Below are 24,426 nucleotides of genomic sequence, written 5' to 3'. Positions count from 1 at the left end.
AAAAGAGACCTACATATGTATTGCTTACTGTTGTTATAAAACCATGTGATTGTTAATTAGAAAACAGGGCCTTAGCACAACTTAGGGTGGCAAAAATCTCATATATTGCGGGTGGAAATGAAAATTAGTACCTCCCTTATAAGAACAATATGGCAATGTCTGTCGATTATACATGCATTTACCCTCTGACCCTGTAATCTGATTTCTGGGTATTTATTTGGTATAGCTTCCAGGGGAAATATTATATATGTACAAAAGCATTCTTCGCTGCATCATTAGTAATAGCAAGAATACAAGTGTCCATCAACAGAGGACTGGAAAAATAAATTACCATACATCCATGTGATGAAATACTATGTACCTATATAATAACAAAAGAACAAGGGAGCTTTCTATAAACTAAAAAACATCTCCAAGATCTACTAAAATTGTTAAAAGTGCAGAACAGTACAGATAGTAACAAAAAGGGAAAATAAGAGTACGTATAAAAAAAGAATCTGCCAACGTGTTTTGTTAGCCACAGAATATTGCCAAACCTCTTTAATTTGGCATTTCAGAACTTCTGGAAACTTAAATATCTACAATGGACACTTCTTTCTTTCCTTTCAAATTTTTATCTAAATTCTAGTTAACATATCATATAATATTGTTTTCAGGAGTAGAATTTAGTGATTTATCACTTAGCATACAACACCCAAGGCTCATTGCAAGTGCCCTCCTTACTACCCATCACCCATTTAGCCCATCCCCCATCCAGCCCATCCCCCATCCACCTTCCTCCATCAACCCTCAGTTTGTTCTCTATCCTAAAGAGTCTCTTATGATTTGTTTCCCTCTCTCTCTCTCCTTCTTTCCATATGTTTATCTGTTTTGCTTCTTAAATTCCACAAATGAGTGAGGTCATATGGTATTTTAGACACTTCTTTTTATCACACAAGTAATTGATGGTAATAGATAAAGGAAAAAATATGCCCTCTCCGTATTTCATTGCATCTTAGTTGCATATCCCTCCCCCACCCCCGCCCTGAATAGACACATAAGAAATATATAAATGCTTTATAAGGGGTTATATTATACTTCTATTGTTTTACAGCTTGTATTTTTAAAAATGTTTATTTTGAGAAAGAGAGAGAGAGAGAGCGCGCGCGCACCTACACAAGCAGGGAGGGGGCAGAGAGAGAATCCCAAGCAGGTTCCGCACTGTCAGCGAGGAGCCCAATGCCGTCAAATACCATTTTTGCCATTGATTGTTTGAAAAGATGTTTTTAATTAATTATTTTAATTTTTAAAAGTAAGCTCCACGTCCAAGGTGGGGCTTGAACTCAGGATCCTAGATCAAGAGTCACAGGCTCCACCCCCTGAACTACCCAGGAGCCCCTGGATGTTTTTAAGTGATGTTGCTTTAAAAGCATTTATTTAGGAGTAGGTCATTCAGTTAAAACTTGGTTATGGGAATGATCTTGTGAGCTAGGTAATTTTGGAAAACTGGGAAATTCTAACTAAAAACGCTTTTAAACGCACATTGCATTTCAAAGAAGAGAAATCACGGGTGCATAATTAGAGCTGGTCCCAAAGTTCTACATCTTTGCTCTCTTAAAGACAGGGCACCACGTCGCTCACACCCTGGTTACAGCGGTACCCACACACCAGGATCCGGACGGCCACAGTGTCGATGCAGCGGGGAATAATAGTAGCGATGCACCGGATGTGCGCGTGGAAGTGGCAGAAACCAACTCACGAGCGATTGGTTCTCCCAAGTGGACGCAGTCCTCTTTTAAGCCTCCTTTCGTCTGCCACTGGACGCGTGGTTTGTCTATTTGAACAGTCCCCGCCCCCTAGAGAAGCCGGGTCCCAGGCCTCACTTCTCCTTCATTTCTATTGGTCTGCCTTCCAGTCCATCTTCTCCTTGCGCCTGGCGATTGGTCCTCAGCGCTAGGAGTCCGCCCTCCCTCCCGCCCGGCTTAGAGGACAGCGGGGAAGGCGGGTGGTGGGGCCGGGGGCCTGAAGCGGCGGTACCCGCACAGGTGGCGGCAGCCGAGGCCTTGGCCGAAGCCGCGCGGTGAGTCTGGGGCCTGGCACCGACCCCTCTAAGGTGGAGGAATCTCCAGACCCAGGGTCAGCCTGGTCCGTTGGGGGGGGGAGGGGGGGTGCCGGAAAGTCGCCCGTCTGGTCCGTGAGGTCCCTACGGACTTGGGCGCCGTCTGAGCCCTTGACCCCCACCCGGCGAGGCAGCACCCACCTCCTTCCGGACCCCCGGGAGACCCCCGGACCCTTCAGCCTGCCGTGTGTCCCTGGCGCGGCGAAGGGCGGCCCATCAGCTCCGGTACCGCCGGGCGCCTTTGGGTCTCCGTGCCCCGCAGTCACCCCATCTTCCGAGCCACCTACAGGTTGTCCTCAGAGAGGAGCAACGTCCGTGTGTACCCCATGCACTGCATCCTGGGGACCTCTCAAGGACCCAGTCCCCAGAACTGATCTGGGTTCCATCCTGGGGTTTCATCCTCTCTGCCCTCCCCACCCCCATCTCCAGTTTCAGCCACCCCAACTTTAACTTCTGCCAGCCGTCACCAAGACTCTTAGGATATTGGACTTACAAGTATTTTAGTTGAATTCTGCCTGAAGCAGATGGGCCTGTGGGCCTTAGACCCTGTGAAGATACTCTGGTTTCTTCCTGAGAATGAGAATTCCTTGCCAGCCTCCCTCCCCCTCATCGCAGAGGCGGGGCACACACCCCTTCCTAGTTTTCTCATCAGGGATCCTTGGGTTTCCTGTCCCCTGAAGGATGACATTTCCTTCTGCAGCCTTTTTCTTGGCATTGAAGTACTTAAAAGCCTTATAAAACGAATTATTCCCTAATTTTTTTTTCTCTGCATCTCACAGATAATTTCAAAAATAAGAATTTTGGAAAAATTGGTGTTCTAATATAATGTGGACATACCTCGGACCGGTATATGTGTTCCTCCCGCAGCAGTCTGGGCTGAGCCCTGTTATGGCCACTTTATGGTGGTTGCCTGATTATTTGTATTTCCCTCTAGACTGTAAGCTCAACTGAGAGGAGGGACAGTATATAATTGAGGAACGAATGAGTGATCTCAGGAATGAATCAGTCTCTTTTAGCTCACATTCCAAGTACTGGTACTTAAGAGAAATGCACTGTCCAATATCATAACCCCCAGCCACAGGTGACTTAGAGCATCTGAAATGTGACTAGTTGAAGTTGAGGTTGCCCTGAGTGGAAAGTGCACAGTACAAAAAGAGAACAGAAAGTTGGTAACATGTTGAAATGATATTTTTCATCTATTAGATTTAAGAAATGTATTAATTTCATCTGTTTCCTTTTGCGTCTTTTTGATATGGTTGCCAGGAGATTTAAAATTACATTTATGGGGGCAACCGGGTGGCTCGGTTGGAGAAGCATCTGACTCTTGATTTTGGCGCTGGTCATGGTAATAACAGCTAACGGTTATTAAGAACTCACAGGGGCGCCTGGGTGGCGCAGTCGGTTGAGCGTCCGTCTTCGGCCAGGTCACGGTCTCGCGGTCCATGAGTTCGAGCCCCGCATCAGGCTCTGGGCTGATGGCTCAGGGCCTGGAGCCTGTTTCCGATTCTGTGTCTCCCTCTCTCTCTGCCCCTCCCCCGTTCATGCTCTGTCTCTCTCTGTCCGAAAAACAAAAAACAAAAAAAAAAAGTTGGGAAAAAAAAAAAAGAACTCACTGTGTGCCTGGCACTGAAGCACTTTTTAACATTTATTAACTCAATCTGTAATTTAATACATAATTTTGGACTGGATTCGAACCCAGGTAGTCTGGCTTCAGAGCCCACAGTTTAACCCTGTCTGCTACACTGCCTCTTTTTTTTTTTTTAAGTCTATTTATTTATTCTGAGGCAGGAAGAGAATCCCAAGCAGGCTCCACACTGTCAGCACAGAGCCCGATGTGGGGCTTGAACCCGCGAGATCAAGACCCAAAGCTGAAATCATGAATCGGACGCTTAACCGACAGAGCCACCCAGGCGCCACCCCCCCCCCCCCCCCCCGCCCCACCTCTTTTAAACACCAGTCATTGTGGAATGAATCAAGGCTTTCTCTACATTCCTCAGTGAGGTCTCCCAACCTTTTTAGGATCCCACCCCCGCCCCCTGACAATGGGCAGAGAGGAGATCCGTGTTGAGTAACGGGCACCATAAATATATTCATGACACCATAGTTTGTTATGCAAAATATTGAGGGAAGTTTCTCTCCAAAGAACCTCAGGTCAAGATGCTAGGAACCGGACCTGCCACCGCCACCACAGCCACCACCACGTCCAGCAACGTGAGCGTCCTGCAGCAGTTTGCCAGCGGCCTGAAGAGCCGGAATGAGGAGACCAGGGCCAAAGCTGCCAAGGAGCTCCAGCACTATGTCACCATGGAGCTTCGAGAGGTCAGGGCTTCTGGGCTTTGTCGTGGAGTATTGGGCCTCAATGCACCAGCACTGGTTTCGATTCCTTCTGACAGCTGAGTGAGGATTTGGAAAACAAAGACACCCAATTTTTCCTGTCTGTAGGGTGTGCCGGTTCCTTTGTAGTGGCTACACATTTCTGTGGCATTTCCTATGCTGTGCTTCCTTCCTCCTTTCCTTTTCTTTCTTTCCTTTTCTTTTCTTTTCCTTTCTTTTCCTTCCTTTCTTTCTTTCTTTCTTTCTTTCTTTCTTTCTTTCTTTCTTTCTTTCTTTCTTTCTTTCTTTCTTCCTTTCCTTCTTTTCCTTTCCTTTCCTTTCCTTTCCTTTCCTTTCCTTTCCTTTCCTTTCCTGCTTGTTTTCCCACCATATTCCAGACCTTCAGTTCTTTCTATCTGATAACCGTAGTCAGGCTGGGTTTGAGGAGCTGGTAGCCTGGGGCTTTCTAGAGAGAGAGCATTCTTGATGTCTGGACGGTGTCTCTTGCTCATCCTTGTAACCCCAGGATGTGGCCTGCCATGGGGTAGATACTCAACAGGCATTTGTTCCACATACAAATGAGCTGTGGGTTCATCTGCTCAACAGTTTACAGCTATAAACGTGGGCAGTAGTTCTGTCCTCTTCGGCGTGAGCCAGATCTGCTGGCCACCTCTCAGTCCTGACCTTTGGGAGCCACCCCCCCCCCCCCCCCCGCCCCCAGCATCAGGGAGACATTAGAAGTTGTTCTGAGTACATCTTCTTCCACAGATGAGTCAAGAGGAGTCTACTCGCTTCTATGATCAGCTGAACCATCACATTTTTGAACTGGTTTCCAGCTCGGATGCCAATGAAAGGAAAGGTGGCATCTTGGCCATAGGTAAGGGCAGGGCCTCTGGTGACGGGGACAACTGGGAATGAAGGGCGGTCACCTCTGTGTCCACTGCACCTGCGTCCGCTGCTTACTAGATGCTGAGTTCCTACCCGTTTCATGAAATTTTAAGGAGCCCTGTGGCTTTCAGCGTACTTATTCAGGCATTAATCTTAGCAACGGTCCTGGGATGGTGGCACAGCTGATGTCTTCAGATACAGAGTCTCAGAACCATTACGCAACTTTCGTAGGACCAGGTGGTGCCTGAGCCGAGACTGCAAGCCAGCTTTCTTCCCCCCACCCCGTGTGGCTCATTGCAGGCTCTGGTTTCCCTGTCGGGCAGTTTGGCGTAGCGGGGCTCACAAATGGAAAGGCGAAGTTGGGGTACAGTGATACAAAGCATGTCATTTTCACATCCCAGGGACCAGTCTGGTGCATTATTATTCATTCTCCGTTTTACTCCTTTTCTTCTTGGGAAAACAAATTACGTGTCCTAAAACAAGGTTGTTTTGCTTTATGTAAGTAGTTCTGGCACAGATGTCAAACCTGCTGTTTAAAATGAAAATATTGTCTGCATCCTTCCCACCTGGAAGTTGCGCTTGGTACTCAAAGCAGAAGGAAGGGGTCATGCGCCAGCCTTCCTGTCAGGGCCGCACGCTCTCCGGGACCGGACGTGCCCATCCTCACCTTTTGTCTTCCTGTCTTTCCCAGCCAGCCTCATAGGAGTGGAAGGCGGGAATGCCACCCGTATCGGCAGATTTGCTAACTATCTTCGGAACCTCCTCCCCTCTAATGACCCAGTTGTCATGGAGATGGCATCCAAGGCCATTGGCCGCCTTGCCATGGCAGGCGACACTTTTACAGCTGAGTATGTGGAGTTCGAGGTGAAGCGAGCCTTGGAGTGGCTGGGCGCTGACCGCAACGAGGGCCGGAGACACGCAGCCGTGAGTGCCCGCGGGGAGGGATGCAGCTGGCCGGGGAGCAAGGGGGCCCTGTCGGGGTCCTCCGCACCACGTGCTCGGGTCCCTGAAAGGCAGGCGGTGAGGGGACGCTCCAGGCAGAGACGCTGTGCTTCTTAGGGGCCTTCAGTTCTGTCCTGAATCCCTTTCTCTTTTTGCCCCAAGCTCCGTACCCAAAGAGGAAACTTGAAAGTTCTCTTCTGTTGCCCAATAGGCATAGCCCTGAGTGCGGTGCTGTCTGGACCTCTGATTTCCTAGACTCAAAAGTGCCTCCTGAGCAGAAGGTTCCCCCCTTGGCCACAGGCAGACGAAATCACAAGCCAAAAGGCTCCTTTGGGAACACAGAAATACTAGGAGGAGGAGAGGAGCGGGGGCAGTGGGAGTGGTGGTCTGCCTCCTTTCTGGCCTTTCTTGTTTATTTTCTAGGCATTTGTTGATTGGTGGGCACCTGGCCCAAACTCCCTCTTTCCTCATTGGCTCTTCTGCAGTTGGGGGAATGGGAGCCTCTCATCCTCTCGTGGTGCATCCCCACTGCTTTTTTGAGGCTTGGCCCTGAAAAAAGCCTGGTTTGAGGGACCGGCTTCCAGGCCGCGAGATGAGGGAGAAGTCTGTCCTTGAGAATCTGGGAATGAACATGGTGGGGCATCATTTGGATCCTTTCCTGTCGGCTCTGTCTTCAGGAGCCAGTACCACGAGGAGGGACCCTGGTACTGGGGGAGGGACAGCCATGTGGACCCTGCTTCAAGGCGGCTTTGTCCTTCCTAACTCTGAAACTCGGGCCAACCTCTGACCTTCAGTTTCTTCCACTGTCAGGTGGACATATAGCAAAATTAAATATTGAACGGGATTATTAACTCATTTAATAAACGTTTATCAAGGGGCGCCCGGGTGGCTCATTTGGTTAAGCATCCCACTCTTGATTTCAGCTCAGGTCGTGATCTCACAGTTCCTGAGCTAGAGCCCCGCGTTGGGCTCCGCGCTGGCAGTGCGGAGCCTGCTTGGGATTCTCTCTCTTTCCCACCCCGCTTGTGCTTTTCTCTCTTTCTCAAAGTAAATAAACATTTAAAAAATAAATAAATGTTTGTCAAATACCACTGTGCTCCAGGGATGGTTTTAGGCTGTCATTGGGACAGAATGCAAAGCGTAAACATGTCTCCCTTCCAGAGCTCATGTTCTAACATTATGAGAATCCTGTGTTTGTAAACACCCTAGGATAATGAACACTGAGATTTTCGATCAATTTTTCTTTTATTCCTATGTCCCCAGAGGTTCCCAGCTAGAAGAGAGGACGAGTCTGCTCCTTTCCTGATGTATATACACACAGGCTCCAGGGTGGCAAGAAGCCGCATCCTGATGGGACGAAACTCTCTGATACAGACGAGGGTTCTCTGTGTGCTTTTCTCCCCCAGGTTCTGGTTCTCCGTGAGCTGGCTATCAGCGTCCCCACCTTCTTCTTCCAGCAAGTGCAGCCCTTCTTTGACAACATTTTTGTGGCCGTGTGGGACCCCAAACAGGCCATCCGGGAGGGAGCTGTGGCCGCCCTTCGTGCCTGTTTGATTCTCACCACCCAGCGTGAGCCGAAGGAGATGCAGAAGCCTCAGTGGTACAGGGTGAGGAGATGGTTCCGTTGCATTCGCCTGCAAAGCACATTTTTAAAAAATGTTTATTTATTTTTGAGAGCACGAGCAGGGGAGGGGCAGAGAGAGAGGGAGACACAGAATCGGAAGCAGGCCCTAGGCTCCGAGCTGTCAGTGTAGAGCCCGACGCGGGGCTCAAACCCACGAGCCAGGAGATCATGACCTGAGCCGAAGTCAGAGGCTTTACCGACTGAGCCACCCAGGCGCCCCACAGCACGTTTATATACAGCACCGCCTGGCCTAAGGGCCACAACAGGGCCCTCGCCACAGAGCAGATGTCACTTTTGTGTTGGTCTCAAGTGGTTTCTTAAGCTCAGTATGAGTCAGTACTTACCTCATTGGATTTCATTAATGCAAAGATCTGTTGGTGGCCACACCATTATTTTACGTGCCACTGAGGATGAATGAAAACATGATACAGTAAAACTATGACTTACTGCCGTCTCATCACCAGTTATAAGAGCTCTCCTCCCAGAGGTGTGAAAATATAGAAAAATGGGTGTCTGAGAAGCAGCGACACACAATGATACTAATTTAAGAAGTGCCAGGGCTCGTGACATTAGACGAGAGAGACCTGGCACTTCTTAACTAAGAGCTGGTACTACAAAGAGATTCCTAAACGTGGCATCGGAGACCTGGGTTCTAGGGTTGGCTTTGCTATGTGACGTTGGACAAGTCATTTAATTTCCTTGAGCCTCTGGTTTTTATCTGTTAAATGGGGATGGTCGTGGCCTCTGCCTCATGGTACGGTGCACGTTGAAGCTAAATTAAACGAGAGAGCTTGGTGAATCCCTATCGTTGATGTTGCTGGCACAAGCCACTGAACAGGCATGGTAACACCTCAGGGTCCCCCATGCAGAAGGGGCGGGCTGGTGGTCTTTCTCCCTTTGGACATGGGGTAATTAACACGTCCCGTGTCTCTATTAGCACACGTTTGAAGAAGCAGAGAAGGGGTTTGATGAGACGTTGGCCAAGGAGAAGGGCATGAATCGGGATGATCGCATCCATGGAGCCTTGCTGATCCTCAACGAGTTGGTCCGAATCAGCAGCATGGAGGGAGAGGTGAGGAAGCATGTCAGAAGGGAGTCTGGCTTCCCACATGCCGTTCTGTGAACAAGACAAGGCGAGATCCTTGTCCTTACAGAGGACGTTTTATAAGGGAACCAGGAAATAAGCAAGTCGATGAGGTCACTTCAGAAGGCACCAAGTCCTGTGAAATAACGGGTTGGAGGGTAGCAGTGGGAGGGGACTTCCTCTCTGGGGTGGTGCTGTTTCAACTGAGACCCACATGATGTGGAGGAGCGAGCTTTGTGCTGCATGGTGGTGTTCCAGGAAGAGGCTTTGAGGTGGGAGAGAGTTTGGCAAATTCAGGGAACAGAAAAAAGGGAAATGTGGTTGGGGCACGGAGAGGAAGGGAGGTTGGGGAAAGGGTCAAATCTTAGGCCTCAGGGTCGCGGTCAACACTGGCTCTTATTCTCATAAGCGTTGGAGATGCGTGCCCAGGGGAGCGGGGTGAGGGCCTCCATTTTTAATAATCATTGGCTACTGGTGCGGGGCAAGCTCGTGCAGTGGCGGGAATGAAAGCAGGAGACTCGTTAGGGGGTTGTGTTTAAAAGTGCAAGGACTTTTGTCAGGGAAACAACTTATGGTGGGGGCGGGGGACGTGAAGGGAGCAGGGAGAGGCCGGCTAGCCATCAGCAGCCATGAGACAGCAAAGGAAAGTGACAGCGTGCTAGGCTACCGCGCAAAGCCACCACGGGGGGCTTCCGGCCACCATGGCCCCCCCCCCCCCCCCGGGAGCCCTGCCTCAGCATTCCTCCTGCATCCTGCGTTGGCTAGAGGCAGCCCGTGGCAAATGTGGCCTTGGCACAAACGTGATATTTTTAGAGTCGTGGCCGGGGCCGTTGTCAACTGCACTCCTTGTAGTTGATCCTGTTCTCCTGGCTACCGTGGGAGGCTACTGGAGTAGTCTGGGCAAGTGATGGTGGTGGCTTCCCTGGGGTTGGCAGTGCAGACACTGAGAAGTGGATTCAGTGTCAATCCACTGACACTGGATTCGGGATACATTTGGGAGTAGAGCCCCATCCACGGGTCTTCCTACGGGGAGCGAGTTGGTGTGGAATTTTGCCCCAGGGCTTCTTGCTTTAATAGACCGGATGATCATTTGGTGATGGCTGTGCTGTAGATGCAGGCGGCCTGGGCTACACTGTACGGAGAGCTCAGGAGTCCGGCTCGGAATCCCCATTCATGTGTACACTGTGTGACTTGGGTACATTATTTTACTTCCTTTAGCCTCATTTTTCCTTGCTGTTAATGGGGATCTCCACCTCACTGGGCTCCTGGGAGGTTTCCAAGTACACTTGACCCTTGAACAACACAGGTTTGAACTGCATGGGTCCACTTCTAGGTGGGTTGTTTTCGGTACACATACTGGAAAACTTTTTGGGAGGTTTGTGACCGTTCGAAAAAACTCACAGATGGGAACCTCATAGCCTAGAAATTAAGAAGCTAAGTATGTCACGAAGGCGTAACAGAGATGTAGATCGTAGTCTTATTATTGACCATCGTAAAATATACACAAATCTCTTGTTAGAGTTAAACGTTACCTAAACTTATGCACACGAGCATTCACAGACTATACCTGGTGCCGTTTGCAGTCGAGAGAAATGTGAACAAACATGAAGGTACAATATTAAATCTTAACCGCATAAAATTAACTGTAGTACAACCGTACCGACTGTAGTAATTTCGTAGCCACCTCTGTTGCTGCTGCAATGAGCTCAAGTGTTGGGAATGTCTGGTTAAAACACTGTGCGAGGCTGATCATCTCCATGTGCCCAGTTCACCCCTCCAGTAAGCCGCGTGTCGCAAAAGCGATCTGTTGATCTGTCTCCGTCCTCGTGTGTTTTTCGTCGTGTTCAGTGCGATACTGTAAAAAAACCTTGAATAATTCTGTGGAACCCATGTGAAGTGCCACTGGCAAAGTTCTCCCAAGAAGCAAAGTCATGATATTGTAAGAAAACGTTGCCTTGCTTGAGACGTACCACAGCTTGAGGTCCACAGCTGTGACTGCCCACCGTTTCAGGATAAATGAATCCAGCATTTAATCCACCGTTGCAAAAAAAGAAAAGGATGCTGAAGCGTGAAGCTGTTGCCACAGCTGTGCCTACAGGCGCAAATCTCTTGCACTTTTTGAGAAATAGCTTTTACATTTATTTATCTTTGATGGAGAGAGACAGAGCACAAGTGAGGGAGGGGCAGAGAGAGAGGGAGACACAGAGTCCAAAGCAGGCTCCAGACTCCGAGCTGTCAGCACAGAGCCCGACGCGGGGCTCGAACCCACAGACCGCGAGATCATGACCTGAGCCGAAGTCAGACGCTTAACCGACTGAGCCACCCAGGTGCCCCTTGTGAAGTATCTTTTGATCGCATATGGTAAATGTAGCTTTTATGTGGGTTCAGGATTGCCTTAAGGAAGGCATACTTAAAGACTCTAATGTGATTTGAGAAAAAGCAAAGTCATTATATGACAACGTAGAGCAAACGGAAGGTGAAGGACCTAGCACCGGAGAATCGGATGCCAGCAAAAGATGGTTTGATGAGTTTGGAAACAGGTATGACTTAAAAAAAAAAAATAAGTGAAGATAACAGGAGAAGTAGCTTCTGCTGACTGAGAGGCAGTAGATGAGTTCCCAGAGGCTGTAAAAGAAAATCACTGAGGAGAAAGGGTATCTGCCTGAACGTGTTTTTAATGCAGACGAAAGTGCCCTACTCTGGAAAAAAAATGCCACAGAGGACATTTATTAGGAAGAGAAGCGAGCACCAGGATTTGAGGCAGGAAGGGGCAGGATTATCCTGCCATTGTGCAATACGGTCCAGTTTGCAATCAGGACGGCCCTTATCTATAAAGCCGCTAGCCCTCGAGCTTTGAAGGGAAGAGGTAAACACCAGCTGCCAGTCTTCTGTTTGTAAAACAAGAAGGTCTGGACACAAGAGCCCTTTTTCTGGATTGGTTCCCTTGATGCTTTGTCTCTGAAGTCAAGAAGGACCTTGCCGGGAAAGCGTTGCCTTGTACAGTTCTTGCCATATGAGCCAATGCCCCTGGCCACCCAGAACCCCATGAGTTCAATACTAGAGGCATCGAAGGGGTTGACTGCCCCCAAATACAACATCTCTATTTCAGCTTCTGGATCAGGGTCATGACCTCTAAGGCTTGTTACACATGGTACTTTATGAAAAGGATTGTCAACACTTTGAAGAGAACCCTGATAGAAAGTCTAGAAGGATTCCATTGCTGAAAATCCATTTTGGTTGTAGAAGCCACAAATGCCATCAAGCCTGGACCAGTAAATTCCTGCCGAGAGAACTGTGGCCAGATGTCGTGCATGACTTCACAGGACTTAGGACAAAGCCGATCAAGGAAACCATGAAAGAGTGAAAGAACGTGGAGGTGGCCCAAAAGATGGACGCTGAAAGGTGATATGGATCTTGGAGAAATTCAAGAGCTAACAGACACCACACGAGAGGAATTAACAGAAGACGGCTTGAGGGAGACGAGCATTTCTGAACCAGTGCCGGACGACGAAGACCTCGGGGAAGCGGTGTCAGGAAACCGATTGACACTGCAGTCCGGCAGAAGGGTTCGAGTTACTCAAGACTGCTTGTGACTTCTTTTATGACCTGGATCTTTTTCTGATACAGGTACTGAAACTGAAGGAGACAGTGGAAGAAAGATTGGTACCGTATAAAAACACTGTTAGAGAAGGCGCCTGGGTGGCTCAGTCGGTTGAGCATCCGACTCTTGATTTCAGCTCAGGTCATCACAGTTCGTGAGATCGAGCCTCGCGTCAGGCTCTGTGCTGTCAGCATAGAGCTTGGGATTCTCTCTCTCCTCTCTCTTCCCCTCCCCTGCCCTTCTCAAAATAAACATGAAAAAAAAAAACATTGTTAGAGAAATGGAAAAGCAAAGAAGTCAGACAAACTACAACGTATTTCTGTAAAGTTACACAGAGCGCTGCACCGCGTCTCCAGCCTCCCCTTCCCCCTCTGCCACCCCTGAGGCCTCAAGCCGACCCCTCCTCTGCTTTAGCCTACTCACCAGGAGACTAACCAGGATAAGGACCCTTACGATGAGCCACTTCCATTTAGTGAACGGTAAATCATCATCGTGCCATAGAATTGATGAACTCTGTGGGTCTTCGTGTGACAATCTATTGACCGTATGGCAAGAACGGTACGAGATATTTTTGTATCCTGATCGCCTGACCATTCATCGTGTCAGACATCGTGTGCAAGACTCGTGTGGCAGCGGACCGCCTATTCCCGTGTGGGTGTTAGGTGAGTGAGATTTACTGTGAAGTTAATAGCATGTTGGTTTTCTTACTGTTTTATAACTTTACTTTCAAAGAATTACGTCACCATACAGTAGAGTTCGTGTCTCTCTCTGGTAATTGGAGAAAGTGTGTATCAACCTATCACAGGTACGTGGTTTTTAAAAAAATGTATCAGCGTTTCCAGCACTGTAATGTGAATATGACTGTAATACTGTGCGCCCTAAAAACTTGGTAACGACTCATTCGTCAGAGCATAGGCGAGGCTATCATGAAGCAATTGTATTGATTACACTAAGTTACCGTGATGCAGTCTTCTTGCTGCTGCTTCATTATTAGTGCCTGAATCATTATACCTATAAGTAAACACGAATTTCTTTCTCACATCTTTTCATTTTTGCTATCCGGTGTTAGTAATGCATGTAACATCCACATTGTTCTGCTTCATAGCAGATAATGTTCACGTGGGTGCTGACAGATGATTCATCTCATAAACAGACAACATAAACTTACAGTATAGAGAAATACAGGACGGGGCTGTAAATAGATTTTTCTCTTCCTTGTGATTCTCTTAATAACATTTTCTTTTCTCTAGCTTTCTTCATGGTAAGAATACAGTGTGTAATCCATACACAAAGTATGTGCTGATTAACTGTTCTTATTGGTAAGATTTCCAGTTAACAGAAGGCTATTAGCAGTTAAGTTTGGGGGGAATCAAAAGTCACACATGGATTTTTGACCTCACAGGGTGTCTGTGCCCCTAACCTCTACATTGATCAAGGGTGGGCCATCTACACGAAGTGCCTAACACATCATCTGATAGAGTAGGCATTCCATAAATGGTAGCCCTCAGGGATTTCCCGTCTAACTATAACATGGGGCTTCCCATGGATGAGCCCGTACAGCCCGAGGATCTTTGTTTTCTCCTAGGAAAACAGAACAGTGTCACCTAAATAGATTAAATGAATAGTACTTGTGCGACGCCTGGGTGGCCCAGTCGGTTGAGCGTCTGACTTCGGCTCACTCAGGTCATGGTCTCGTGGTTCGTGAGTTCGAGCCCCACAGAGTCGGGCTCTGTGCTGACAGCTCGGAGCCCGGAACCTGCTTTGGGTTCTGTGTCTCCCTCTCTCTCTGCCCTCCCCTGCTTGCACTCTCTCTCTCAAAAATAAATATTTAAAAAAAATTTTAAAAATAGTACTTGTGGTGGTACTTTATAAATCCTAAAGAATTATCCAAATGTAAGGTATCATAATTTTGTCATTGTTCATTCATTGAACAAGTTTGAGCTGAGCACCCACTGTGAGCCAGCTACACCAAGTCCTCAGAGCTAGAATAATGCAGCAGTGGACAAAACATTATATTCTAGCAGGGAGAGACAAGACACAAATAAGTGAAAATATATACGATTGACCTTTGAACATGTGGGGGTTAAGGCATCAAGCCCCCCCCCCCCCCCAACGCACACACAGTTGAAAATCCACATATAACTTTTGGCTCCCCCAAAACTTAGCTACCAATGAAGCCTTACCGATAACATAAACAGTCAATTAACACATATTTTGTATGTTATACACATAATATATGGTATTCTTACAATAAAGTAAGCTAGAGGAAAGAAAATGGCGTTAAGGAAATCATAGGAAAAAGAGAAAATACATTTATAACCCTGCACTGTCTTTATGGGGAAAAAAATCCGCATATAAGTGGACCAGTGCAGTTCACACTCCTGTGATGTTTGAGCACAATTGTGAAGGACGTAAGACAGCAAGCCATACAAATACATATCTGGGGGGAGCATTCTAGACAGCTGGCTCTGCAGGCGTGAAGGCCTCATGGCGGCAGCACGCTGCCTTTGGCCGGGAGCGAGATCACCACTGCGACCGAGCCGTGTGACAGGAGGGAGGTGGCGGGAGATGGGGTCAGAGGAATACCTGGGATGAGGTAAGGGGCACATCGTGTAGGGTCTCGGGAGCCACCCTACGGACCGTGTGTGGGAAATGGGAAGCTGTTAGCTGCTAGCTGAAACGCACGTTTCAGAAGGATCGCTGTGGCTACATGTTGAGCGGGATTATCCGCGAGGCAAGGGGTGATGCCAGGAGGTCTATTTGGGAGGGAACTGCGGCAGCCTTAGCAGAGGACTTTGGCGGCTTGCACCCTAGCGGGAACCGTGCAGGCACAAGGAGGGGCTGGATTCTTGAATTTGAGATTTGGGGGTCAGTGAGGGAGAGAGGAGTCCAGGTTTTTGTACTGAGTGACCGGAAGGTTAGGGTGGCATTTGCTGAGTCAGGAGAACTTAGGTGGAAGGAGCAGTGCGTTTTGGGGTAGAAGGTCAGGAGTTTGCTTTTGAACGTGTTTCAGACACCTGTTGGGCTTCTGAGCAGAGAACTGAGTTGTTCTGGGGGGATCTGGGCGGAGACCCAGATTTGGGGAGCGTTAGCACATAGCTGTGATTTCAGGTTCCCCAGCAGCATACCAGCGTCAGAGAAGGGGGGTGCTGGGGACCTGAGGTCAGGAGGTGAGGAGCAAGCAGGGGAGACCCGTGGCGTGAGGAGGAGAGGAGACCCAGGAAAGCTCGGGATCCAAGAAGCCAAGGGAAGAAAGTTTTCGAAGAGGAGGGACTATTAAGTTGGATCAAATGCTGTATCCGAGGCAAATAGGGTGAAGGCTGAGAATTGAGCATCCGATTTAGCAGACTGAGAGTCCTTGGTGACCTTGACAAGGAGAGTGGAGAAGATGTCTGAGAAGCGAAAATACCTGTGTCGAGCATAGTGTGCAAGTTGAGAAATTGTTTCCTGTGCTTCTCAGTTTGGACTGTTTTTAAGCAGCCGTTTGGCTAGGAAATAGGTGTGAATTCTCAGCCAGTCCATTTAGTCCATGCTGCCCATGGAATTCTTCAGATTCTGAGAAAGTAACTTGCCTTAGTTGTTTCTACCTGGGTTTCCGGCGACAAGGAGAGTAGCATGTCCTCAATGGGACCCTGGCGTGGGGCCTCCCAGCACCCTGTCACCCTGTCACCCTCGCCAGAGGGTGACGTCATCGCTGTGACCTCAGGTCTGCAACTCAGCTTTCCCAAACCAGGGGAGGGGTCCTTGGTGGCCAGCCCCCTGCCGCTTCTTCGTTGTTCAGTAGGTGGTGCTCTTCTGCCTAAGTTAGAACAAAACCAGGCCCCCTGCAAGGTTCTGGGGGAATCCAACTCCTAAAGATGAAGAGTGGGCTCCCTCCACTTGGCAATAGTTCCCCTGCAGGGTTGGGCAGAGGAGTTGCTGTGTAGACCCCACAGGGGCTTGGCAGGTGGCACTTGGGAGTGAAGGTCATCTCCCTCCCCACGTGCAGCGCCTGAGAGAAGAAATGGAAGAAATCACACAGCAGCAGCTGGTCCATGACAAGTACTGCAAAGACCTCATGGGCTTCGGGACGAAACCTCGCCACATCACCCCCTTCACCAGCTTCCAGGCTGGCCAGCCCCCGCAGTCCAACGCCTTGGTGGGACTGCTGGGGTACAGCTCTCACCAAGGCCTCATGGGTTTCGGGGCTTCCCCCAGCCCAGCGAAGTCCACGCTGGTGGAGAGCCGGTGTTGCAGAGACCTGATGGAGGAGAAATTCGATCAGGTAGGTGGCGAGAGGCCTGCCCCCTCCGCTCCCAAGCCCCGTGCTCCCTTTCCGTGGCCAACCCTGTGTTCTCCTGTCTCAGGTGTGCCAGTGGGTGCTGAAATGCAGGAACAGCAAGAACTCGCTGATCCAAATGACAATCCTTAATTTGTTGCCCCGCTTGGCTGCATTTCGACCTTCTGCCTTCACAGGTGAGGATGTCCGTGGACACGTCATATCGTTACCTGTTTAAGGGAAATCACACGGAAGTGATTCCAGAAAGTTACACCTGCCTCTCATTGGAAGCAACAACTAAGGGGCTAGTCTCTGGTTTCTCTGCCTCACGTCTGATTTCAGTGGGGCCCGGCGTAGGGTTTCCACAAGTGTCTGAGGCAGCCGACACGGGAAGGATCAGAGTGTGTAGGCAGAGAGGCAGTCCTGGAGCCAAGCGACTTCGTGCGTGTGGAAGCCAACAAGTTCATGACGGACGTCAGAGGGACCGGAGGAAGGGCAGTTTGGGTTGAGCTACTCTGCAGCAGCCCCTCTGTGGGGCGGGGAGGATGTGGTGACCGCCCTGCTTCTGCCCCTGGCGTGGTCACCCACTGCCTCACCGCTCACGGGGAGGAAGGACTGGAAGTTTCAGAGGCAGGTTTCGGGGATGATGGCCTGGGGGCTCCTGTATTCCTGCCCTGTTTTCACTGGGCAGCAAGAATCCCCGGCTCCCAGAGCTGCCCCCGCCCAGATGCTGGCTTCTCCCTTGGGCCTTCCTGGGCTACTCCGGCCGGAAGTGCTCTTCCCCCTTCCTCGATAGCCTCCGGCCGTGGAAAGACTTTGGCGTCAGACCTGGGATGAATCCTGCTTCTGTCCTTCAGAAGCCTGAAACCTGTGAGGTTTCAGACAGGTTATTTGACCTTCCCAGACCTCCACTTCCTGACCCGTAGAGGCGGAATAACAACAATCCTTGCCTCACAAGGTGAATCGTGTTAATGCCTAAACACCTGCTCTAAATGCCTGGCACAGAGTAGGCCCCCATAAGTGGAAACCATTATTCTGTTATTACTGCCTCCTCTGCCTCCTCAGATCCATCTTAGAAGTAAGGTAAAGGGAAAAATTAGAATAATACTCTGGTTGCCTGTTCATACTTAATATCCTCATCTTACCTCCCTGCTTGCTGAGTGCAGAGCCGCCGTCTCGAACGTCTCTTTGCACTTCACTGTGGCGCCCGTCGCCTGTGCTTAATAAGCGTTCAGGACCAAATGAGAGCCAGGAGTGGAAGTGGAAGGTCAGCCTGACCCTCCACAGACGCCATCCTCTAGCACACAGACTCATTTCACACTCCCCAGTCCAGATGAAATAGGAAAAAAGTATAGTTGGTGAGGTGTTAAATATGCTGCGTGTGAGAATAGAAGGTGTTGAGGAAGGACAAGACAATTAGCCACAGAAAATCAATGAACCAGAGAGAAATGATATCATGAAACTTGCCCATATTTTTTTCAGTTTTCCGTTTTTCCCACCTGGTACCCAGCAGTTATTCTCTTCTTTAATGACCAGACATGCCCCTGTTCAGTAGAGCTTTAAATAATTGTGGTGTGAAAGTCTCTGGTTCAAAAGAAAGTAATAACTAGGCCAAATTTGATCAAAGTCTGTCATGTTGTGGAAGCAGTTACCCCAGTAAGTTCAAAGGACCGCCTAGCAGCAGGATACAGAGGCTCAGAGGGCCCCTAGGTTTATTCTTTTGATGTGGGTTTTTGTTGTTTTATTAAATAATATACTAAAGCGTGTCGTTGATGTTCAGCCTGGGCAGCCTCCATCCATGGAGCCTCATTGGGAAAGTGCCACATTTTTAGAGCTTACAGTTTGGACGTCGCCGCTTAAACTTCCTGATGACGGAAGCTCTGGACCTATCAAAAATGCCCTAAGATTGGGCTGGGCTCTCTCACAATATCAGATCCCTTAATCTCTTAGGGTGCTAAATCTGGCGAAGGAAATCACCCTCTTGATATAAGCTCCCTTCCTGCTGAAATGCTGTTCCCGTCCAGAAGTCCCGTCTTCCTGGCTGACGTGATGTGATTTTCAAGCCCCAGCATGCTTCGGTGTCATTTGACCACGAGAGCCACGAGAGAAGATCTTTCTCGTCAGAATAAATGCAGGGAGGCATATGTGCTGTCTGGGACTTCAGCTCACTGCCTCCTAAATGAGCTGTGGCCCTCAGCACCCCTCACTTTCTAATGGATGTGCGGTCTTGCCTTCTCTGCTGCTGTGTATATTCTGCGGGTGCACGGACTTGAGGCCAGCAAGATGGAAGGGAAGAAATAGAGGCAAAAATCAGGAAATTCCAACCTTCAGAGGAGTAATAACACTTTGGCTTAAATTGCCCAAGAATCGCCTACCCGTGCACATTGGCTGATGTAAACTTAATGAAAATACACTTGTGGCTTCCCAAATTACAGACTAAATCTTGTTCTATTAAATATAACTATAACAGAAATCTCTGGGTAATAGCAAAGTGATTTCCAGGCCTAAGCTGAATAGAATGGCCTGTTTATTGCAAACAGTATCCAACAGTACTTTAAATTTCAACATAATATAAAATCGTTTAGATGATTCTCTTTGTTTTTAAGCAAGATTTAACATATACTTCGTAAGAGCATGTAGTCGTTCCCTCAAAATATAGCACTAATGGGGACGATCGTGCCATGTTATTGTTTCAGAGGCTCTTTAAGTTTTTGGTGGGTTGTTTTTTTTTTTTTTTAATTAAAGGGGAAAAAAAAATCTTACATTTCTAATATTTCCAAAAGATGTATCTGAGGAGTGATTAGCAAGCGATTATCAAGACTGGTTAATACATCCTCTTAATTCTTCTTTACATCTTTCCAGGCGGCTGTCTTAATTTATTCCTAAATGTAAGTGTTTTATAGGAACTCTGACCTTTGGTACATACGCCAACCCTGACCTTGAGCCATATGCCTTGTCTTTTTTGTGATCAGATACCCAGTACCTCCAAGATACCATGAACCACGTCTTGAGCTGTGTCAAGAAGGAGAAGGAACGGACAGCAGCCTTCCAAGCCCTGGGGCTCCTTTCTGTGGCTGTGAGATCTGAGTTCAAGGTCTATTTGCCTCGTGTGCTGGACATCATCCGAGCAGCCCTACCCCCAAAGGACTTTGCCCATAAGTAAGTGTCTCTATTAGGATTTCACCCTCCGCCCCATTTGGTTGGGGAGGAAGGATGCTCTATCCCAGTTTCCATGGAGCTCAAGCCCATTCTCTGCATCATTAACCACCAGGGTGTAGCAAGTCATACAAAGAACAACCCTTCCTCAGTTGAGTTCCAACCTTTTTCAAACTAAGTGATATACGTGTGTGTGTGTATGTGTGTGTGTGTGTGTGTGTGCATATGTATATATGTATGTATAAGTAGATTGGCCTGGTGAAGGGATAAGCCTCCCCATTCTAGAGCCCAGCCTTCTCGTTGCGGGGAGAATTTCTTTCCGTCCGGTGGCTGTGCTCTGCACCCTGGTCCCTGATGTACACATTGTTCAGTTCACTTCCTGAATAGGTACCTTGGCCAGCACCGCGCTAAGCCACATGGTGCCTTTTGTGCCAATTCAGGAAAGGGGCCCCTTCCTCGAGACACATGACTGCCATCTGCTGGGCTGTTGTAGATTCAAATGTGTGGTGACTAGGGTGTGGTGGGCCCCCTAGAATTGGGCAGGAGATGACCGGCACACCAACGAGTCGTGGCCCTGCCTGGGTAACCTGCCCTCCTTGCCCCAAGGCGGTTTTGAGGTGGGGCATCACAGAATGTCATTGTGTCTCAAGTGGCCACTCACTCACTCTTTTGGTCCTCTGCAGGAGACAGAAGGCAATGCAGGTGGATGCCACAGTGTTCACCTGCATCAGCATGCTGGCCCGGGCAATGGGGCCAGGCATCCAGCAGGATATCAAGGAGCTGCTGGAGCCCATGCTGGCAGTGGGACTGAGGTGGGTGTCGGAAACCTGAGCTCCCGTCTTGGGGAGCATGAGACTCGAACCGTGGTTTCAGGGTGGTGCTGAAAGCGAGGCGTGGGTGTTTGCGTGTGAGATTGGGTAGGCGGGACAGCTCGCGCTAAACACGGGCTAGTTTTGAATCCTGGTTTCATCTCTAGTTAGCTGTGTGATCCTGACCCGGTTACTTAACTTCTCCGAGCCTCCATTTTCTCACCTGAAAAGCGGGCACAATAGCAGCTCCTGTTGTCTAGGGTTGTCATGGAGGTTAAGTGAAGGAGTTCATGAAATAGCCACTCTCGGCACATGACTTTGTGTATAAGAAGTGCCCGACCGATGTTTGCAGCTATTTATGTTATCATTGGGAAATGGCCTGGCTTTCCTTGCATTAGTTCTCTTTCTCTGTAAAATAAGGACGATGCTCTCCGTTTGCTTCCCAGATTTTTAATCGAGACTTGGTCTTCTGCAGTGGCTAAATTATATTAAGCAAGTTCCTCTCTGGCAAAGACCAGAAATTCGTAGATTGATCTGAAACCTCTGACCAGGCCAACAGAGTTCCGGTCAATTATCCTAGTTTGTAGTATCCTTTCTACTTTAAAGACCAAGCGGTGATGGGCCTAACCCCTTGCTGGACGAGAAGAGCTGTTTCTTCTCAAGAACAGACAGATGTCTTGTCCAGCACCATACACGCCTGGTTTCCTTCCCCTCAGCCCTGCCCTCACTGCTGTGCTGTACGACCTGAGCCGTCAGATTCCACAGCTGAAGAAGGACATCCAGGATGGGCTACTGAAGATGCTGTCCCTGGTCCTTATGCACAAACCCCTCCGGCACCCGGGCATGCCCAAGGGCCTGGCCCATCAGCTGGCTTCCCCTGGCCTCACAGCCCTCCCTGAGGCCAGCGACGTGGGCAGCATTACTCTTGCCCTGCGAACTCTCGGCAGCTTTGAGTTTGAAGGTAAGAAATTGGCCCAGCTCTTACCAAGACACGGAGTGTTGCTGGGAACCCCAAGGAAAGAACAAGGGCGCCTAGCATTGCCGGGTCTTGGCTGGGGATCTGGAGACCAGGTAGCTGATTGGGTAGCGGCTCAGCCTTCTGGGCTCTTTGCATGCTTTGTTAATTCGTACTCTTTGTTTCTCTGTCCCACCCTGAGTTTGGGGACAGATGGCGTTCAGGGAAATTCTGCATTGATCCAAGGAATGAATGCTTCAGAGAGACGAGAAAGTCAGAGATGGAGCCCCACCCCATCCCCCCACATCCATGAAGCGGAGATGGCGTTTAATGCTTTAAAATGTCTAAGCCAGAGGCTTTAAGGTGTTTCCGTTCCTACGGCAGTATGATTTTCAGCTGTGGTGTCCTGTGTAGTTCGGTTTAGAGTTCTAAGCTGCAGATAAACCCACATTAATGCCCCTAGGGAGATCTGTTTCAGGAGAGAAAAAGGGATACTTTTGAAATTTAAGATCATGTAGGTGGTTGCTCAAGACTACAGGGAAACAAGCAAGTACAAAAAGCCTAAATATGCGGTCTGAATGCTTACAGCCATCTGTGGTTTCCCTCCTGTAGCTCCTTCACTTGCCTTGATTAACACCCAGCATAATATATTTTTAATGAATAGAAAGTAGCTATATTTACACCCAGCCAACATCAGACTCTCTTTTGCTATTCAAATCTGGGAACTAAAATAGACAAGGTAAATTTGATCGAGAATTGTTTTACTCTCTGGGAACATAAAGAAAGGTTTGGGTCAGAATAAAATGAAATAATTCATCCTTTGAAGGGAATAAAGAAAAGATTAGGATGGGGGGGTGGGTGGGGGGAATGCCCTTTTTCTGTCTCCCAGCTCCTCTGCTTCCCTTCTGCCTCTGCTGATTCGAAACCCACTTGTTACCTTTTTAAGAGAAGAGTTCTGGGTCAATATCTTGTTGAAAACTGAATTCATCGCCATGAAATGAAAAACGCAGCCAGCAAGTTGTAGGCCTGCCGTCCAGAGCAGCGGTGTTTATTTTGTCTTCTCTCTGCCTTTGTATCCAGGCCACTCTCTGACCCAGTTTGTCCGCCACTGTGCGGATCATTTCCTAAACAGCGAGCACAAAGAGATCCGCATGGAAGCCGCCCGCACCTGCTCCCGCCTGCTCACGCCCTCCGTCCACCTCATCAGCGGCCACGCGCACGTCGTTAGCCAGACTGCGGTGCAAGTGGTGGCAGACGTGCTCAGCAAACTGCTCGTGGTCGGGATCACAGATCCTGGTGAGGTTCATGAGACAGGAGCAGTCTGGGGGAGTTGGGACACTCGGGGCACCGGGAATTAGCCAGTTTCATGGCGTGCCCTCAGGGAGGTGATGGCCGGCTCTTTCTCTGCCAAAGCGTTAGGCTTGGCTACTCCAGCCAGGTGGCGTAAAACGATCTGTCTTCAATCCTGTTGTCTTTGCTCCTGTGAGCAAAGAATGACAGGTTAGACGAGGCCGGGGGCAGTGGGGGCAGAAACTGGGAAAGGACCAGAGGATGACGGCATTGAAGAGGCATTCCAAGGCTCGATTGCTCTTGCAGACCCCGACATCCGCTACTGCGTCTTGGCATCTCTGGATGAGCGCTTTGATGCACACCTGGCCCAGGCAGAGAACTTGCAGGCCCTGTTTGTGGCCCTGAACGACCAGGTGTTTGAGATCCGGGAGCTGGCCATCTGCACGGTGGGCCGGCTCAGTAGCATGAACCCGGCCTTCGTCATGCCCTTCCTGCGCAAGATGCTCATCCAGGTAATGGGGTGACAGTCACACCTAGTGGCAGTCTGGAAGGGACTGTCATTGTGAGAGCCATTTGGGGAAAGAGAGATGAGGACAAGGAAGGGGAGAAAGATCAAGATGCCTGGTAAAAGCCACATTTGGCTCCAAGAGTCCCTGTTTTCCCAGCTTGGCAGTTACAGTCCAGGGCTGATCGCCTCATGAGCCTCTTACCCCCAGCGGCACGACTCCAGGGGCCTCTTATCCCCGGCGAACCTCGTCTGCAGGCAGCTCTTTTCTTCTTCCTGGCAAGTCACCGGAGATCCCGCTTCTTGGCACGTTTGGCTCAGTCTGCTGCCGATGGTGTCAGTTTTGCTAGCACCTCTCTGTCCCCCTGCTCTCCTGCTCCCACCAGGTCAGGCACAGAGGCCCAGGATGACAGTGGTTCCAACTCTGCTTCTCATAGTCGTTGCCCCCGGCCTGTGGTCCGTGGCTTTCGTTCTTAAATAATGTCAGATGCCAAGCCAAGCTGCTGGACTGGAGCCAGAGGTAGATTCAGGTTGGCCTTGCTGCTCCATCTATTGGGACTTTTTTTTTTTTAAGTGGGCCCAGTGTGGAGCTTGAACTCACAACCCCGAGGTCAAGAGTCGCATGCTCCACCGACTGAGCCAGCCTGGTGCCCCAGGATTTGCAATTCGTGCTAAAACCTGACTCCTCAGTTTTTGTCTCCACCTAGCCGCATAAACTCTCTGGCCTCCTGGTTAGGGGCCCATGGTCCAGTCCTTCTTGCCTTGAGTGATTTCCACCCACCTCTTCTGGGTCTCAGTGTGGCTCGCCCAGTCCTTTCCTGTCCCGACTCCACCTTGTCCCTACGCCCCCCTCTGCTTCCTGAATCTCCCATGGTTTCTTTCGAAACAGATACTTTTCCTAAC

At 49.3% G+C, this 24,426-nt stretch overlaps 1 protein-coding gene across 2 annotated transcripts in view; it reads left to right on the top strand.

Moving 5' to 3' along the window:
* The first annotated feature begins 1,902 nt into the window (after positions 1-1,902).
* The window catches only part of MTOR (mechanistic target of rapamycin kinase), a 133,569-nt gene continuing 111,045 nt past the window's right edge, over positions 1,903-24,426 (top strand). Inside the window, exons 1-13 of one of the 2 annotated variants that reach the window (XM_053207141.1) lie at positions 1,903-2,059; positions 4,242-4,417; positions 5,180-5,288; positions 5,991-6,223; positions 7,648-7,848; positions 8,803-8,937; positions 16,539-16,814; positions 16,897-17,005; positions 19,781-19,967; positions 20,648-20,776; positions 21,490-21,734; positions 22,809-23,024; positions 23,325-23,530. In XM_053207141.1, the coding sequence (XP_053063116.1) occupies positions 4,256-4,417; positions 5,180-5,288; positions 5,991-6,223; positions 7,648-7,848; positions 8,803-8,937; positions 16,539-16,814; positions 16,897-17,005; positions 19,781-19,967; positions 20,648-20,776; positions 21,490-21,734; positions 22,809-23,024; positions 23,325-23,530 (2,208 nt within the window). In that variant the 5' untranslated portion in view covers positions 1,903-2,059; positions 4,242-4,255. The remainder of the gene's footprint in view (positions 2,060-4,241; positions 4,418-5,179; positions 5,289-5,990; positions 6,224-7,647; positions 7,849-8,802; positions 8,938-16,538; positions 16,815-16,896; positions 17,006-19,780; positions 19,968-20,647; positions 20,777-21,489; positions 21,735-22,808; positions 23,025-23,324; positions 23,531-24,426) is intronic. The other variant, XM_015083109.3, reaches the window with a different exon arrangement.

The sequence above is a fragment of the Acinonyx jubatus genome, chromosome C1, assembly GCF_027475565.1.
Source record: "Acinonyx jubatus isolate Ajub_Pintada_27869175 chromosome C1, VMU_Ajub_asm_v1.0, whole genome shotgun sequence".
In the NCBI taxonomy this organism is placed as follows: domain Eukaryota; kingdom Metazoa; phylum Chordata; class Mammalia; order Carnivora; family Felidae; genus Acinonyx; species Acinonyx jubatus.
This window is presented reverse-complemented; position numbering and strand designations above follow the sequence as displayed.